This window comes from Phasianus colchicus, chromosome 5, assembly GCF_987193195.1.
Source record: "Phasianus colchicus chromosome 5, bPhaCol1.hap1.1, whole genome shotgun sequence".
Taxonomy (NCBI): domain Eukaryota; kingdom Metazoa; phylum Chordata; class Aves; order Galliformes; family Phasianidae; genus Phasianus; species Phasianus colchicus.
This window is the reverse complement of record NC_143440.1, coordinates 45368753-45386475: the sequence shown is the minus strand read 5'-3', so window position 1 is coordinate 45386475 and position 17723 is coordinate 45368753. Positions and strand designations below refer to the sequence as shown.

Here is a 17723-nt window from a genome sequence, read left to right as displayed (position 1 = left end):
GAATGAGTTGTCATTGGTTATTTAGTGCCAAACAATGAGAATTGAAGATGCTTCTTCAAAATGCCGTTGTTTAATCTTTGAGGTTTTTGCTCGGCTCTTTGTCTTTGTTGTTACCATTTCTTTTTTTTAGCTGCTAGAGCAGAATGCCTTTGTCTTTGCTGCATCCTGATTTTTAATGTATGTGGACAAGTTTCTGCACAGTAGGAGCTCTGCCTCAGAATTCTTTAATTATATTAAATTATGCGCTGTCAACAACAAGAAGTTCAGAGGAAATTGGTCATAAGGCACGCGTTCGTACAAGAACAGTGAAATGCATTCATATATTAGGTATCTTGTTCCTCTGAGCCTTTTACTATTGCTGTATCATGATTGTTCTTATGCTGACAGTAAAAATGTAATTTAAATGTAATTTACCTTGAGTTAGCACTTAAAAATACTACTTTAAACTTTTCCGTATATAAATGTCAAGTTTTAGTGGGTTTAAAAAAGCACAAAAACAATTGTGTGCTATCAACAGTAGGAATTGCTTTTCTTTTTCTTGTTAGAATTAGCTGGCATGATGCAATGGCTTAATGTCTTTTGCATTTAGTCAGACAAAATTTTTTCTAGTTGATTGGCTTTCGATAAATGAATATTCCAATTACTTGCTGAATTGTTACATACAGTAGTGTGTATTACTAAGTACTTATGAAAAAGGTATTTGTGAAAAGAAGTCTTAACCCCTGTTTTATAAGGGCTGATATCCGTATCAATCTGCAATCACCTTCGTTATTTGTCTTGCTCCACTTAATAAACTGTAAGAATCAGTCTTATATAGTTTATTTATGCATACTTAATGTAGTCTTTTAGTTCTTCCATAATTGAATACATTTTAAATTAATTTTGGGATCAAATATTTGGTGGCTGCATGTGTGTGATTCTCTGTTGGGGAATGTATTGCTGGCTAAACATTTCTGCCTTAGCTTGGTATATATATCAAGTATTTTTATGAGGATGAACATCAAAATGTGGTCCTTTGAGAGAGATAAAAAGCTTTTCTGAAATAAGATTATCTGGTAAGAGCATTCTTGACATAAGCTTGTGTGCCTTCTCCTTGCTGCCGCTCACATGGCTGCAGCAGTGCTGCCTTTGTAAGTAGATTTCTCACAGGGTACTGGAAATTGTGGTGTTGGGTATGTCATGAGTCATTTGATTAAAATAGTGCTTCTTAAGGTTTATTCTCATGAAAACTATTGAGAACCCTCGTGCTGTCAGTCATTTTCAGATTTCTGAAGAAACAATTTATACCATGGTAAAGCTCTGTATTGCAAATTCTTTTAACACTGGTATAGTTTTTAGAGATTTCTGTGTAGCTCATACATTTACTGGATAATTTTCTTATGTGCTTTATTTAAAGCTGTAGAAGCACACTGTTAATACAATACCAGAGTGCTGCTGCTTGAGATGCATTAATGTATAACCAAATGTAAAAGTAGCTAACTGTTAAAATGCAGAGGCTTTTAATTAATTTAGTGTAACCTAACATTCTCCAACGTTTCTGATAGAGCTGTTGCCTCCTGGGAACCTATGCAAGCTTCTGTGTTATGCTGTAGCCTGTGCTTTTTAAAGAGACAGAAGAAAGTTAAAGATCAAGCTCCAGCTGGAAATCAGTGAAAATTGGGTCTCTTCCCTTAAGCAGTTGAGAAACAAGCTAAAGCCATTCTTCACACTGGATTTTGTATTTTGAGAAGACTTTTTTTTTTTTTTAGCAGTAACTCAAACAGATGTAAATAGCTATTATGGAAACAGTTGTGGTGGTTTGGGGTCTGTTTTTTTTTTTTTAAAAGCAATCCTATCAATTGTAGTACCTGTTTTTCAGATGCTAAAAATAATTCAACATTCAGTATTGGAAAGTAGGTGAATAACATGAAAAGTGATTCATACAACTTTTATTCAGGTCATTTGTCCCTGTCTATCATGAGAGGATTTACAGCCCGTGCCCTTTTTCCTGTGGTGATCTTGTAGGTCTATGTTTACCTGTTTCTTGATGACCAGATTGGATGCCGAGTCCAACTTACTGGCATGCTACAGAAGAGCTACAACAGAAGTTGGGGAGTGCTGTGTAATACTGAAATTCTAGGGAGGGGGTGGGAAGTCCTGCCATCTCATATCTGTCACCTGCATCAGATGAGGCTTGAAACTAGCCTCTTCTGGTTTTTTTTTCTGCCATTCTTAACATGTAGAGATATAAATAAAGTACTTGGTAACTGAAAACTTTTCCCTATCTAGGAAAAGATGAATTTGCACACAGCTGTGATTTGGGAGCTGTATGTGCTATGTAGTGTGTTTAAAGATCAGTGTCTCCCATCAGGACAGTGTATTCTATGTAGTGCATTTATAGCTTTGAGATGCTTGAGGGCTCTCTTTGGGAATGTGATGTGATGATAATGGCCCCTCAGGGGTTATGCCAAACACTCTGCTGGCTCAGGGTTCTGTCTCTCGTGACTCTGGAAGAACACGGAGAGGCATGCAGTGATGGTTTTTTCATATGCCTGTAGCAGGCTGCAGCTTGGGGCCTGCCTGAGCAGGAGACTCTGTGTGTGTTCTGCAATACTTCCTGTAAATTCCTTGCCATTGATGATTTACATAACCTTTTTCTACACTTTGACATCTGCAACATAATGTGACAGATTCCAAAGCTTATTTGAATATTTGTGTTAGTTTTGATACCTGATGCTTTTTTTAGTGATTTTATTTGTAGGGACAATGAAAACTATCTCTTTGCTTACCCTCTTGCAGGTTTTTGGATTAACTTTTTAGTATCTTCAGTATTCTTCTTTTGTCAGGCTGAATAAAAAGACTTTGTGTTCAGTTCCCTTTGTACTTAGAATAATCTGTGTAATTCATTTCTGTGACTTGAAGTTCTGTACTTTTTATTTCTGGAGGCAGAAGAAAGGAGGACTGAAATAATGTGCATTACTCAAAATGGGAATGCACGAAGATTTCATACCACAGCAGTAGATATTTCTGGTTTTGTGTTGTGGTGAATGTGTGCCATTTTTTTCCCTTTATTACTGTACATACTGTACTAAATGTCTCCTGTGGTATTTGCCTTTAGGATTATCACTAGCCATCGAGGTCTAGTTTGTCATTGCAATGCCTATAGTAATGGCAGTTTTTATATTTAACAGTTAGAAAAGTATGTCCAATTGATGATTATCTTACTTCACATGGATTACTAATTTACTGCTTTGGAATAATGTCTGTCATGTTATTATTCATCTACTTATTATTGATTTTGTTTTTTATCAGTCAGCTTTGATATCTGTTGTAGCACTTAGCACTAACTTCCTCACTCTAGTTCAGATATGACTGAAATGCAGGACAAATTCTTGTGGTGCTCTCTTTTCATCTTAAAAGCTGAATATTTGCTTTTAACCTTTTGATTATTTTTTTTCTGGTTGCTGACGTGTTTTTAATTGATGGGAAGCCCCCCTCTTTGAACTGCAATTGCCTAATATTTTTAAGATTCTTTTATAAGAAAAGATGCGTACTTTAGAAACCTAGTTAAGTCAGCTATATTATGCTTCTTTCCTCATGATTCCTTTATGGAATTTATTAATAGAAGTAATAATTACATCTTCCAATGTAACCCTCATTCTTTCTCATGTTATTTTGTTCACGTATGCACTGAATTGAATTGCTACTCTTCCTACAGCTTTGTCTTGTACAGATGTCAAATTTGTTGGTCTATAAGAACCTTTTGATTAAAAAAAAAAAGTCCATATTTGCTGCTTCCTAATTACTCCAAAGTGGAGTGTCTTTTTAACCAAAATGTAAACAGAACACTTAGATTGAGTGCTTTAGGAGTCTGGAATGACAGTCTTTTGATCCTGATGACTTCTTTTTCCTGCTTGTATTCAGAAAACTTCTGTTGAGAGCATTCCCCTAGCTTGTGCTCCTTTAGGTTCAGAACAGACTTAAATTTCTGATGTTCTAAATACTAACAGGAAAAATTCATTGGCTTTTTGAAAAAACTTCCAAAAGCTTTTGGAACTTTGGTGCTGGCATAACAAAGAATAATTGAAATAAGAACCAAATGAGAAATATTGTGTAATATTAATAATCAGCAGTAATATCAAGATACCTACCAGATTTGTAGTCTAAATGTTTTTCTTCCCCTCTTTCTTTTTTAAGCATATGGAAAAGTGTTCCTAGTAAGGAAAGTAAGTGGCCATGATGCTGGAAAGTTGTATGCCATGAAAGTACTGAAGAAAGCAACAATAGTTCAAAAAGCCAAAACAACTGAGCACACAAGGACAGAACGACAAGTATTGGAACACATTAGGCAGTCACCATTTTTGGTCACATTGCATTATGCCTTCCAGACAGATACAAAGCTTCATCTCATTTTAGGTAAGTAGTTTTCAGGATTCAACTGTTTTATTAATGGAAAATAAAATATGATAATCAAATATATAATCTAGCCTTATATCTCCTTAATGTTTTTAGAGTTTTTTCATGTGGACTTAAGTACTGTGTGTTTGGAGGTTGTATGGGAGGGCATAGGAAGTAAATTACTGTTTGCCTTCAACAGTGCCTTTATTTGTGGTTTTCCTGTTTGAACTTCAGTCCTCTACTGTGACTTAAGGGGGGAAAAATAAAAGTATTATACTTGTTTTAAGTTACTGGTGTGGTCACTGCCTAAAACAGAGATGGAAAATTAGTAAAAATACCATTTTCTTGCACTTAGATGCAGACAACAATGCATTTTTTTTTTTTTTACTATTATAACACTGCATTTAACACTGCATTAGTTGTCTGCAAAATCTCCAATTGCTACTACAAATGAAAATGTTTTCATGAACATTAAAACGATTTGTTTATTTTCTCTGTATCATGCCATTGTGTATATGGTACAGAGGTTAATGGCAAGGTGGAGCATCTGAATGTGACTCGATTTCTGGGGTCCTCCTACTTCAAACATACTGCATGTTTTACATTTTTCCTGTTTTTAACTCTAATCTGTTACTTGCTTTTGTGCACTGTTATACTTAGTTTTGGTAAATTCTTGTAACTTTCTTAAATGCCCATTTACAAGAGATGTTTGATAATGAATGCTGTATAACGATTTTTATTAGATTATTAGAGCAATCTTCTGTCCTTGCCACTTTGCTTCCCACATCTATTTGTCTAGCATTTGCAAGCTTGTTGTATGAATCCTCTCCTACTAGCTGTCAGTTCTTAGTAAGGTGTTCTATATGCTTACCATAGTTTTGTATATTATAGTGAGATGAAACTATTACCTGAGGAACTTGAGCTTAAATGAAGTATTCACTAGATTCTTGTTGAAAAGTGTAAGAATGGTTTTTACAGGTTCCTTTGATAAGGACACTAAGGCATATATGAAATACTGTCAGAGGCTGAAGGATACTAGAGATGAAGCAAAAACTAGAAGTGCACCAACAGCTTTGTGATACCTCATCACAAAAAGTATCACCTTCAGTTATTCTGGTATTTATAGATTTATGATTTTTTTTCAAATATTAAGGTAAGAGTTGAGAAATGAGAACATATTAAAGGAAAATTAGAAAGTTGGGATTGCGTGCTCATTAGAGTCAAATTGGTGGGAGTGTGGTAGTTTTGAAGAACATGCAGTGGATATCACTGACTGGGCATGTGTATTTATTTCCCACCATAACACAACATTAAGGTTAAGTTTAAAGCAAAAAATTCAAAGCTGGTATATAATTAAAGGCTTTGTTCCTTGTGTTTTTCTATTCTACAAGTCTTTATGAATCCATTCTCAAAGTAACAGTTGCTCTAGAAATGTCCTTTTCTTTCTTGTGTCTTTTTTTTTTTTTAGCAGGAAATGGGAAAAGTTGTGTAGTGTGGTGTTCTAGGTGGTTTTTTTCTTATCCACCCTTCATAACAGTAAAAACAAATAAGCAACAACAACAACAAAGAAAAACAACCAAGAAACCTATCTTGTGGCCTAAAGCTACTTTCAAAGTCATCTGAGTTTCATGATTTCCTTGACAAAATAATAATGGTTTCTTGAAAACCATACATAAATGTTTGTAAATTACTTCTTTGTAATATTAGAATTCTGTGATTCAGTGGCTTATGAATTTTCAGGGAAAACAGTCTCTGTCTCCCTTCTATTCAGTTGGCCTTGGTGAATGAGTAACATTTTAATTTCAGATTTTAGGGATTTTAGAATTGGACTCTATTGTAATACTTACCACAAGCCTGCATGCTGCTGGATTCTATAGCAGTAGTAATTTAATCTGAATCAATTGCAGACATACAGTTTCATTTCTAACAGTGTTGCAGAATGCAGGATTTGGAGCTGATTCAAGTTTTTAGATCAACTTTAAGCTAGTGTGATCACAGAATGGCTTTGGTTGAAAGGGACCTTAAAGCCTATGTAGTACCAACCCACTGCTGTAGTCAGGGCTGCCCCCCACCAGATCAGGCTGCCCAGAGCCCCCTCCAACCTGGCCTTGAATGCCTCCAGGAATGGGGCATCCGTAGTTTCTCTGAGCAGGTTGTTCCAGTGTCTCAGAACCTTCTGAGGGAAAATTTTCCCAACATCTAATCTAAATCTTCCCCTCCTGTAACTTAAAACATTTCTTGCTTTCCTATCACTGTCAGGCCATGTCAGAAGTCTCCCTCATGTTTATAAGGACCAGAAGGCTACAATGAGATCTCCCTAGAGCCTTCTGTTTTCCAAACTAAACAAACCCAGCTCCCTCAGCTTACTCTTTGCAGGAGAGGTGCTCCAGCCTTCTGCTCATCTTCTGGCCCTCTTCTGGACCTGTTGTAACAGCTCTACATTGATAAATGATGAATAACTTAAATGTATTGTGCTAGAATTAGTGAGTTTATATCTAAAATGGGTTTGTGATACAGTGAAGCACTGTTTTTTCCCCTCCCCGAGTGGGGAAAACCACCCCATCGTGTCCTGTAGATAATGAAAGTGTGGTTTCCAGATAAGAATGTATGTGGAAATCTCCTTGAATAAGTTTTGCTATTCACATTCCACTCATGAAAGTTAAAATCTGTAATTGCATATAGCTGATTATTTTACCCAACACCTGTTCTTTTTGAATTGCCTTTGATAATGTCAGTGTGTCTTGTTGGACTTAAATATTTCATAGGAAATAAGGGTGTCATTGATATTCTGTTTTTTGTTTCTCTGAAAAACTAAAACACAGATTTTTTGCAAAAGAAATCTTCATAACTAATGGATAGTTGAGGTTCACTTTATGGCTTTGCTGCTTATTCAATTTGGCACTATTCTGTCACCCCTCTAAGAAGGAAATTATGTATTGTACAGCACAATGAAATACTGCAGTTGAAATGATACAATAAAAGCATCTGATCCTAGCATATCTTCTTGCAATATTAATTGGTGCTTTAACTTATTAAATAAGAAAATTAAGTTGTCAGAAAGTGAATTTATGTGTTCTTTGCTCTACTTTTTAGACTATATAAATGGAGGAGAACTGTTCACTCATCTTTCACAAAGAGAGAGATTCTCAGAAAATGAGGTGCAAATTTACATTGGGGAAATTGTTTTGGCACTTGAACATCTACACAAGGTAAAATGAGGTTTGTTTTTTTTTTAGTGGCTACTGCAAGTTGATTTTGTGCTACAGCTATATTCTTTTTGTGCCGTATGAAGTTAAGATAATTTCTTTAGTCTTAAATGCAAAGACATTTTACAAATAGGACAGATTAGTTGAATCATTAAAAATACTTTCCAATAAAATGTGTATTCATGTGCACCAGATGAAGGCTACACATTCTTGCCTATGTGAAGAGAATCATTATTGACAAATCATTGTTAATTTTTAATTATCTCTATCAAATGGTTGAATATGTCAGCAAACCTATATAAACAAGATCAGTGTTTGGGTTGTGCTGTTGTTCAATTCTCCTTGTTCTGATACAGTGAAACAGCTCTTTGAAAGAGTTCTGAAGCTAAAAAATGTTTTCAGAATTACTTCAGTTATTTCTAGATGCAAAGGATATATTATGTGTTTCAATCTTCAAAATCTGGTGCATTAATTTCTGAGAATTGACAAGAGTCTCAAAGATTTTTCTTCAAAGACATTTTAAAATTCTCCCTTTTGAGGGTGAGCATTGAAGTGTCAGATTAAATAATGGGAATTTCATTTACTTAACCTTTAAATGCATACAGTGTTTCTTTGATGTGGTTGCACTTATTTGGAAATATTTAAATTCTCTTTGCAGTTGGGAATTATATATCGCGATATAAAACTTGAAAATATTCTCCTGGATTCTGATGGCCACGTAGTGCTGACAGACTTTGGTCTGAGTAAGGAGTTTCTTACTGATGAGGTGAGTATTTGAATTTCTAGTAGTTGAAGGCAGAATCCACCATGACCACTAAATCATAATAGCATTGTCTTCTCTACATTGTCTTTAAAGAACATTATCTAGTAGTCTTTGTTTACAGGGCTTTAAGCTTTCGGTTCATTGATCTTTGGCTTGCCAAGGTTTTTAGACACTTTTATCTGTTTTAGTTCTCCCTGAAATGTCTTCACCTCCCTTGTGCTGCCCTTTATGTGCAAAAGGAGATCCATGGAAATCAGAAAAGTCACTTAGGTTGTCATTCTTAGATGCCTTTTTAAAATGTTTGCCTGTGCTAATACTTTGCAGTGACTAGGCAAATGGTGTGCTATGACTCTTACTTAGGCTAACGATAATTATTGTATTATTATCTTGTATTTTTCTCACATACGTGTCACTTTTGATAAGCTTAATTGCAAGCTTTTAGGTTAAAAGCTTATCTCTTACTAAATACATGCATAGTACCTAACACAGTGATCACTGTCTGTTGACATTAATTATTTGTAAAGTACAGTTTTATCTCCAGATATACTTTTTAGATTTTAGAGTGTCAAACTTGCACAGGATTTTGCTGTTGAGAGAATTTAAAAATAGATATTTTCTAGCTTTCACTTTAGGTATCAGGGATGTTGAAATATGGGACTGCAAATTTGAAAGTCTTTGTTAGATACAACAAAGGGGTTTTCTAAAAGTAGGTAGCTGGTAGTTTCCTCTAGAATATTTTAATTCCTAATTGAGCTTGCTGGGGTTTGGAGGGCAACATTTTAGGACTTGAAACGTTAGTTTCTGAAGCAGAGCAGTAGTACAAATGCTGTCAGTATATTCTCCTTAAATTATAGACTGAAGCCAAGAGCACAATCAAGTAGCACAACAAAGAATTAGCAGCAGTTTGTCAGACCAGTGTGCTTCCAGCAAGGAAATAAAAAGAGATACATTTTTCAGCAGAGGAGAATGACTGTAAAGTAGAAAGTGTGGCTAAAGAGAGTAAGGCCTGCTCAGAATTGAGAAATACTGTGTAATAGATGTAGGAGATGGTATACACTGAGTTGTCCTCTAGGCCTTGAATGAGGTGGAAATCTTTTTTATGATAAAAACGTATCATAATGTATCAGAACCTTCTTTAGAAGTTTCAGAACAGATGGCTTTAAGAAGTTTTCTTATTTCTCATCTGTGCTCACCTTTGGGATGTTCCTTATAAACAATGCAAGAAAAAGTGAAATGGTTGGCAACTCTGCCTGTGGCAGGGGGATTGAAACTAGATGATCTTTATGGTCCTTTTCAACCCAGGCCATTCTATGATTCTATGATGTGAAGACTGGGATAAGCATCAGGGATACCTGGCAGCTTTTCCTCACGCTATGAAATCTGATTCCTCTTTCTCCATAATTGAAATTAATACGGTCTTACTGCTTGGTCATTTAATGTTCTCTGACTTAATCCATTCTGTTTTCAGCCTGTACTGAAGTTTGTTCATTTACCCTTATTTTTTTCTCATTCTGCTTTATGAATTTTCATCTTCCTTGTTGGAAAACTGAAACACTTCTACTGTTAAAAGAAAGGAGAAATGTAACTGCAGTTTCATTGTTAGCTTTTAAAACCTAACAAATTGCCTGCACTTGACTGCAGTTTTCATGTTTGCTATTGTAATTTAGATACCAAGCTCAAACATGATTAAAATATCCCATTTACACATAGCAATTGATATTTCATTTTGTGCTCTGCATGTGATCACTCCTTGAACACGGTTCACATTACATAAGTTACTTGTTAATTTATACTTCTGACTTGATGCTCTTATAAGAGGTAATTTTTGCCTGTGTAATTGCATAGCTTTATACCTGTTTTCATGCTAATTGGGTAGCACTCTTACTTAAAAGTCCACACCTGCAGAAGTCAGATAAAACAAGAATATGCTCTTGTAAATGCATTGCAGTGCTAGTATGTTTTCCTTCCTCTGTTTTCTTCACACTTCTTCCCCTGTCCACCCTACTTCTTGCAAGTTCTACAAGTCTACAGAAGCATGCTTACTCAAGTGGAATTCATTCTAGTAACTCCTCCTGCTTTGGAGTATCTATGTTACTTAGAAAGTATACAAGTTATCAGCAGTCACACTAACTAAATTTGGAGTTATCAAAGAGAATTGTACTACCATATATTTATGCATTTCAGATGGTTTTGTAATTGGAGGTACTGGCTAGGAAGCATCGTAGTTCAGCGTTTTCTTGATCCTTCTTTCAATCTGATTATTGTTGCATATTTCCAGTTATCCAGTCTAGAGTCTAAAAGAAGCTTTTTAATAAAAAATGTACTAACTCTTGACTAAAATAGCCATAGCAGATTAAACAAACATAAGAGAAAAAAAACCCAAACTTTTCCTAAGCAGTGTTTGAGTGAAAAGAAGTAAATGCATGTGACTTCTAGGAAAACCAAAAGCCTGTTGTTGTCAATATTCAGATACTGACATCTGAATATGAAGAGTACCACACTACATTGTCAAATGTTCTGTTTCTCATTTACTATGAAAGAGTACTTAAACATGTAGGAACTACAAATTCAGTCTCAAAGCAATATTCTTAAACTTTAAACATTTTATGCTACTGTTTCTCTTTAGTAATAATAATAAAAACAACTAATAAATGCCGTTAACATTATGGAAAACAGTCTGGTTTTGCCTTTGCTTTATCTTAGAGTCCATATGCTGGTATTTGCATGCAAGAAGAAACAACTTGGCCTGAATAAAGTAGTTGAATAAAAATTAATTTTCGTACAGGATAGCTCAATATGACAAGTTATTTAAGCGTGAAATAATTTCTGATATCTAAGCAATACTTAATATTTCATGAGTACCAACAATTTGATTAGTCTAACCACAAAATGGGCTTAGGTAGAGCTATTGGAGAAATTGGTATGGATAATAACTTTGTATCGTGTACAGTCTTAGCTGCGATAAGGAATTAATGTTGGGGTGGAGGGGAGGATACTTTAGCCTTCTGTTTCAATACATCTCAGTTTAAGTCCATGTTTAAGTGGGATATAGAATTTATTTGCAGATTGTGTATTATAAATTATTCATCTTGAGGAAAAAATAAATAAGAGTAACAGATCTTGTATCTAAATGTCTTCAAAACTGTTTTTTCTTACTGCATAGGTGCAATCATGTTGGTGTTATGTATTGCTTTTAAATCTTACAAAATACTTTAAAAAAAGAACTAGATTTCTATTTGATATCCTATTTCTTGTGCAGTATATTAATCTTTAGGATTACTGGCTTAGTCATTTTAATACACTTTTGTCTTATTTAACAGCTCTACTTGTATGCTGGCATTATCTTGATTTGGTTAATATCACTTTAGCCTACTCATTAACTTTGATCTTCATTTTAATATTTATTGTTGAAGTGCTAATTTTTAATATTTTTTTCTTACAATTTCAGTTCTGTAACTATCCTAAATGTTATAGAATGATGTATATGTAGATGTTTAATCTGAACACATTCACTGAATTATTGTATAACCAATCTATTGGATCATGCATCGCAATTAGCATTTTTTCTTGTTAATTAAATCCTGTATGTTTTTTGTCTGAAGTGCAGTGGAATGCTCAAGTCTGCTGTGTTGATACACATCTTCTCCATTATCTTAGGCTTGTTTTGAAATTTTTGTGTTTACTTAATAAAGATGAAAGAAATTGTGTAGTAAATATTGCAGGTTGCCAATCTTCAAACAGTGTGTCTGAGAGAACACAAATAGAACACAAATGCCTCAGTAATCATTCTGCTAGGAATGATTGAATTGTCTGTTTTTTGTCAATTGGATATCTGTGTAGTTATGTTTGTAATTCTTAGTGTGAATAGTTTAGATATACAGTTGCTTTCTCATCTGAAAATCTTTTGATCAGAGTTGCAAATGTAGTTGCAACTGTTAGATGCTCTTCATTGTTGAAGTGCTGTTTTAGCTTATTCACTGGTTGAGTGAATGCTTTGTTCTGGAAGAAAAATTAGTAGCTAGTCTTAAAAGGCTTCATTAAAAGAAAAAGAATGAAAAGGTGGTTAGTTCTCTATGGATTTTGGTAGATGAGGTAGAAAGATTCATACGCGTTCTTAGAGCACTGCAGATGTAGTCAAGAAAGGTAGGGAAACTGACTATAACTTGATTTTGCTCTTAGTGCTGTTTGTGAACTCACTTGAATGACCTAGTAAATCAGATGTACACTTCATTTAAAAAATCTTCGTAATTCTCCAACTGAAGTGATGTCTGATCACTGAAAGAGTGAATGCTCTGAACCTTGAGTATTCCCTTGCAAAAATGAGTTAAAATCTGTACTGCTGATGAATTACTGTATCTGCTTGTGTTTTGGTTAAGGAGTTATTCACTGATTCTCAAAAAAGGAAAAGGTATGAAAGAGTGAATACTGAAGTTAATGTAGGTCATCCATCCTGTCAGGACAGTCAGTCATTACTACTATTGTTTTGAAAAAGGATATGAAACAGTACTAGGTAAAATTCTTGGTTCTACTTGGTGTACTTCTGTTATGTAAAGGGGGGTCTTTCCCCCCCCGCCCCCAGGTATCCTGAAATTGTTTATTGAGAACTGTAGAATTGTAGAATAATGTATCAAACATTCTAAAATTACATAACTGCAGGGTAAGACTCGCTTCATTGCAGAACCAGGTCATCAGTGATTGGATGACTGTTGGTCCCTTATCAGATAGATACAGCTGCTTTTCTAGTGTGAAATGGTAAAGCAGAAGACTGGAGTGCAAAATGTATTGCCTAGGTTTTTATGCCAAAATCTCCAAGTGTTGTTAACAGTTTTTTGCAATCATAATTTATACTATACTGTTTTATTATTTTAATAAGTCACTTAAAAAATGGTGTTGGGGGGAAAGGGGGGAGAAGGGAGGGAGAAGGACCTGTGTGTAAAACTGTCTGCTGTCATCTATCACATATTAGAATAATATGTTGGTAGTCAACTTTGGAAAATATTCTGTTCACGCTTTGCAGGGGGAGTAAAGGTGTGCGTATTGGACATCTTCTATGCTTTTTTATTTACATTCTCTTTTTAAAAATTTTACAAAGGCTTTACAGCGAGCTAGTAGAGCTCTTTGCAGAATGAATTCTCTTTTATACGTTATGATTGTACCTCTGTTTGAAGCAAGTGGGATTTCTTTTCAGATCTTGCTTTCAACTCCCTTATTCCCTCTTGTGGTACTCTTACTCTCTTATTATAGGTTGATGTTTTAGAAAACAAGTTATCTAAAACCAGGAGTTTTGAGAAAAACTCAGTACAAAATGTTCATCAGGACTGAAAGTGGTGCATGTTTGCATTCTCCCATGCAGTAAGGTGCTGTTTCTGACTATCTTCTTGCCTGCAGGAATGGGATTTTTGCTTTCTTATCTCTTGGTTATTTGCTTTACAAATCCATCATTAGTAACTGGCTTAAAGATTTCTTTGCAGAACTGCAATTGCATTGCATTTCAGAAGCAGATATAGCTGTGGTCTAAACCTGTGAAAACACTTCCTCAAATCTTCATTCCATAGTAGATGAGAGCTTAGTTTTGCACTAGAATATGTGTTGGGACCACAGCTTTACAAGACACCCATTTCTTACCTGGCCTGTGAACCCTTCACTGGTAGGTTTAGCTGTTCTTGCTCTACTTCTTAGTAGTGCCTGTTCTGATGGCAGATGCTGGCAAACAAATCTCATTCTCATCATTAGTCTAGCTCCATGTCTTTTTGAAAGCAGAACTTTTAGTTTGTCTAGCTCATGCAAGCTTAATTTGGGTTTAATTGTCCACTACTTGGTGAGGTGCAGATGCTGAACCCAGTTCTAGCCAGGTATCAATTGCAGGTATTTGCCCAAAGACTGCTGGGTCTGCTGCAGGTTCAGTTTTGATTAGCGCTGTTAAAGGCTCTAAAATAGAGTACTTAGTATTTCTTGACAGAGTTCCTCTCTGAGGCAAATTTTTTTTCATTAAAGCTTTCATTAAACATTTGAAAGATGTTGGTTGCCACCCTTCTACCTTCAGAACAAAATGATACAATCTAGTGTATGCATCTTGGGTTAGCTAGCTGTATTTACTTCAACTAGCTTGTCTTGTAGTAGCTTATGCAAAAGAAAGAGCAAACTTCAAAACATGAAATTGGCACCTTGTGATCATCGAGTAAAAAAAAACAAAAAAAACAAAAACTAAAACTATTCCATGGGTGTCCTGTTCAGAATTTGTATGAGGCACTTCTTAGTAAGTAGGGGCAGGTTGCATAGCGATAATCCTACCACAAAACATATTAGTTGTTTCAGGAGCTGGAAAAAGCAGTTCTGGATTTGTCCAATAGAAACTTGTTCTCTGACAGTTCAGCGTGATTCACAGCAGCCTTTCTGCTGACATCAGAAATACCAAGAAAAGCATGTTCTTCTGTGAAGAATCTGCTGTGTTGCCTTTTATCGTATTATAAAAAACTGATGAAGCCTTCCATATACCTTGAATTTTGTACCTTTTTGTACATCAAGGAAACATTTCCTTGCATAGAAAATGCAGTATGCTATGCTTCAATCTCACTGCAGGAGGAAAAAACTGCTGCTCAGTTTCTTCACTAGAGACTGGTGGATTTTCCTAGGAAACTTAAATGACTGTAAAAATGAAAAAACTTTATCCTATCCATAGGAGTTAATCACCATCAGAAAACCCTTGGCTTGGAAATATTACAACTTGTAACTATCAAGATTACAATTTTTCATTTTCTAGAATACTTTTTCACTAAATAAAAGTCAAAATGAGATCTTTGTTTTGATTATAAATTAAGCAATTCCAAAAGATTGGCCTGAAACTTTAAATTGTGTCATTGTGTGTATTACGTGCAGACTGGTACCACTTTACTGTAAGTGAGAGGTATTCATGGAAGAGTGTTGGATTTTACTTATCTACCACCCTGAATATTTTACAAAATTTAAAGCTTCTGTGAGTAGTTACTCATACAGCTTAAACTGTGTATGCATTCACTTGAGGTGTAATCTGCTAGGTGACTGCTTAACAAAAACACTGAAGATACAAAGAGCTTTATGAAAACCATAGTTTACCTCTCCTTGGTTTTTCATCTATATACCTGCTTGGTATGAGAAATCTTGTTTCTCCTGCGACAGATTGATTTTTCACTTTCAGTAGGAAGACTATTTTAGACTTAAACTTTGTTCAAACTTGCTATGCAATTTCAGAGCACTTCAAACAGCAGTAACAATACATCTTGTCTTGCTGGGTCATTTTGAAACCTTCGTAATGGTGAAGTCACATTAAGTGAACAAAGCATTTTAGTTTGCCAGTTAACGAGTTCGGACAAGACAAGGGATTCTATTGGAATGTTTCTGAAATCTATGGAAGAACACATCCAAAACATACATAATAATTGTATTATTTTTTCCAGTAAACAAATATGACAACTCAGCAAGTACTTCTTGTCTGGATTGGAGAATTAAAAACAGACAAACTTGTAAAGAGTCAATCTTGAGAGCAGCCTGCAATACCTTTCGTTGGCTTCTTTCTAGATTATCTGGTTCCCTTCTGTTCCACCTTCCTGCTCTGGGCAACTCAGTGTTATTCAAATACAGATTTCACTCACAGAATTGGTACATAAAACACTACATTGCACAACAATTCTTTTCTTTCTCTACAGACAGCTTATTTTGTGAAATTTCATTTTGTCTTTATGCTTTTTCATAAGCATATTCTTTTCATCAGCTGTAAAAACTACCATGCTCTTTCCTTTCAAGTATTTTTAATAGAGTTGTATTTTTTTCCTCCAAATTCAATATTTTGCTTATATCATGGACAGTTCACATGAAATTTATCAGAGACTTGGCTTTAAGTTGTTATCCTGTAGCAGCTAAGCTGTTTTGCCTAATCTTCAGGGTACTGGCATCAGTTTCACAATCAAGCTATAACCCATCTTTTGTGCTTTAGATACAGATCTGCTAGTGAGGGCCAAGTGCACAGAACTCTTTCATCTCTATCCTTGCATATTTTTTTTATTAGCAAGGCATTCCTGTTAAAAAAAAAAAATTAAAATTAAAAAATGTGTGTGTGTATGTATATATATATATATATATATATATAGTATTAAAGAATATTTGGAGAAGACTAGGTTTTTTTAAAACAAACAAACAACAAACACTTGGAAAATTCATTTAAGGTCTCAATTTTTGTATCTCAAAGGAATGTGATGTGTCTTCAGAATGTGTCACAGCTGATGGTTGGGGTAGAAGCCCATCTTGGTTATAAGCAAAGCGCATGAAATAGCTGGAGAACAGAAGGAATCTGTTTTTCTGGCTTTTTTTGTTGTTGTGTTTTTCTCTCAAAGGTGACCTTTCATGCAGCTGGAGAAGTGAGTCTTTGTTGTGAATGCTGAAAAGAATGGCTTCACTGAATACTTGGCCAATCCATTGGGTAAAATATGTTTGCACAAAGGCTCTTGTGAATAAAATAAGCTACAAGGTTATAGGAGCCAAGTGTCTGTTGGAGCAGTGGTGCATGTTGTAAAGTATATCTGCAACCGAGAATGACTATTTTAAGACACCTGAGTTGTTTCTATGTCCTCGTCCACCCTTCAGAAGCACTCAAGCTCTGGAGTATTGTTTTGTCAGGAGTGGTGAGTTTGCTTATTCTCTGCAGGGAAATGGAGTTTGTTCTTCCTGCTCTTTTGCCAGATTTAATGTGTGCCATTTCTCTTGATTGGAGAGCTTATTACAGATCTCCAAAGGCCACAGGCTCTCCTTCTATAATGAGGAAAGTTTATGCTTGTCTCTTCTGGATCTTTAATGCCTGCCTAGCATTCCTTGATGTTAAAGCAGGGCCAAATGATGGTACCATATGATCAGCAAGAGCCTGCTGTTGCAAGATCTGTTCTTCTGGTAGCACTTAAGGTTTTTTGTTCTGTAGTGACTTTTCCAGGTCAAATGATAACCCATATTTCACCTCCGTCTTTACCAATAACCAGGTTCTAATTCTCTATCCTCTTGGATGGCAGCTTTAGCTACTCCGTGGCTAGGTTGGAAGGCAAATATGCTATTTGTTCTTTTGATCAGGGAAAATGGAAACAGGATGCAGAAATGCATATTGTGGTAGAATGTGCAGTGCAAACGTTGCAAAAGTCATGCAGATATGGTTTTAAAAGTATTTATTTTATTGCTTCTCTAGGACACTCAGATTAGGCAGAATGATTGCAGGGGAATTAGGGGACTGTGCCCTATGCTGCTGAACATAATAAAGAAACAAACAAATTATATAATGGTTTGGATTTGATGGGACCTTTGAGATCATGTAGTTCCAGCCCCCTTGCTATGGGTAGAGAGAGCTCCCACTAAGCCAGGTT

The 17723-nt window shown here is 35.3% G+C and overlaps 1 protein-coding gene across 2 annotated transcripts in view; it reads left to right on the top strand.

Annotated features, from left to right (window-relative positions):
* RPS6KA5 (ribosomal protein S6 kinase A5) overlaps positions 1-17723 on the top strand; it is a 75067-nt gene that overhangs the window by 16702 nt on the left and 40642 nt on the right. For both annotated transcript variants that reach the window (XR_016467033.1, XM_031593096.2), the window contains exons 3-5: positions 4177-4395; positions 7471-7586; positions 8242-8349. Coding sequence is in view for 1 of the 2 variants with exons in the window: in XM_031593096.2 (XP_031448956.1) it covers positions 4177-4395; positions 7471-7586; positions 8242-8349 (443 nt within the window). In the remaining variant the exon portion in view is untranslated. The remainder of the gene's footprint in view (positions 1-4176; positions 4396-7470; positions 7587-8241; positions 8350-17723) is intronic.